Raw genomic sequence first — 627 nt, 5'->3', positions numbered from 1 at the left:
GATGCGCGCGATCTTGGCAGCCTGCGGGAAGGCGCCCCCGTTGGTCTTGTAGAAGGAGGTGGCAAAGGAGCGGTAGCGCTCCATCTCAGAGTTGTAATCCACAAGGCTGTTTAGAGCCCCCTCTGGCAGGTGGCTTTCCTTGGGCAAGCCCGGGGCCTCCGGGCTTGGCCCGGGCTCCACGCAGACATTGGTGTTCATGGTGCAGGGTGGGAAGAAGGGGTGCAGGGTGGAAGTGGGGACCTCCTGGTCCGACACCTGGGTGGGAAAGGGGGGGAGGTGGGGAGGAGGAAAAGGGGTGATGGTGGTGTTGGGGTGGGGGCCGAGGCAGGAGGGGAAAGTGGGTCCGGGTGGGGAGAGCAAGGTGAGGGTTGCTTTATTCCTCTCTGGGGCGCATTTCCACAGACGGTGAATTCCCAGGCAGCGTCTTCCTTTGCATTATCCTCCAACTGTTACAACTAAAATAAAGAAAGTCATTCCAACGAGCTGCACGAGGAAGAAGATTAAAAAATAAATAAACAGCCTCCCTCACTACCCTACCACAGATACCAAAAGCTCCCACATTCATCCGTCAGGTCGTTTGCATAACAATCATCAAGATGTGATCACCCCCCATTCCCATCCCCCCTT

The 627-nt window shown here is 56.8% G+C and overlaps 1 protein-coding gene across 1 annotated transcript in view; it reads right to left on the bottom strand.

The window, feature by feature from the left end:
* The window catches only part of CXXC4 (CXXC finger protein 4), a 1,234-nt gene extending 1,036 nt beyond the window's left edge, over window positions 1-198 (bottom strand). The window contains exon 1 of the mRNA XM_007948296.2: window positions 6-198. Coding sequence (XP_007946487.2) covers window positions 6-198 — 193 coding nt within the window. The remainder of the gene's footprint in view (window positions 1-5) is intronic.
* Window positions 199-627: the final 429 nt, after the last annotated feature.

Source organism: Orycteropus afer, unplaced genomic scaffold, assembly GCF_000298275.1.
Source record: "Orycteropus afer afer isolate SDZICR_OR568_19922 unplaced genomic scaffold, OryAfe1.0 scaffold00211, whole genome shotgun sequence".
Taxonomy (NCBI): domain Eukaryota; kingdom Metazoa; phylum Chordata; class Mammalia; order Tubulidentata; family Orycteropodidae; genus Orycteropus; species Orycteropus afer.
Note: the sequence above shows the minus strand (reverse complement) of the source record. Positions and strands in the feature narration are given on the sequence as shown.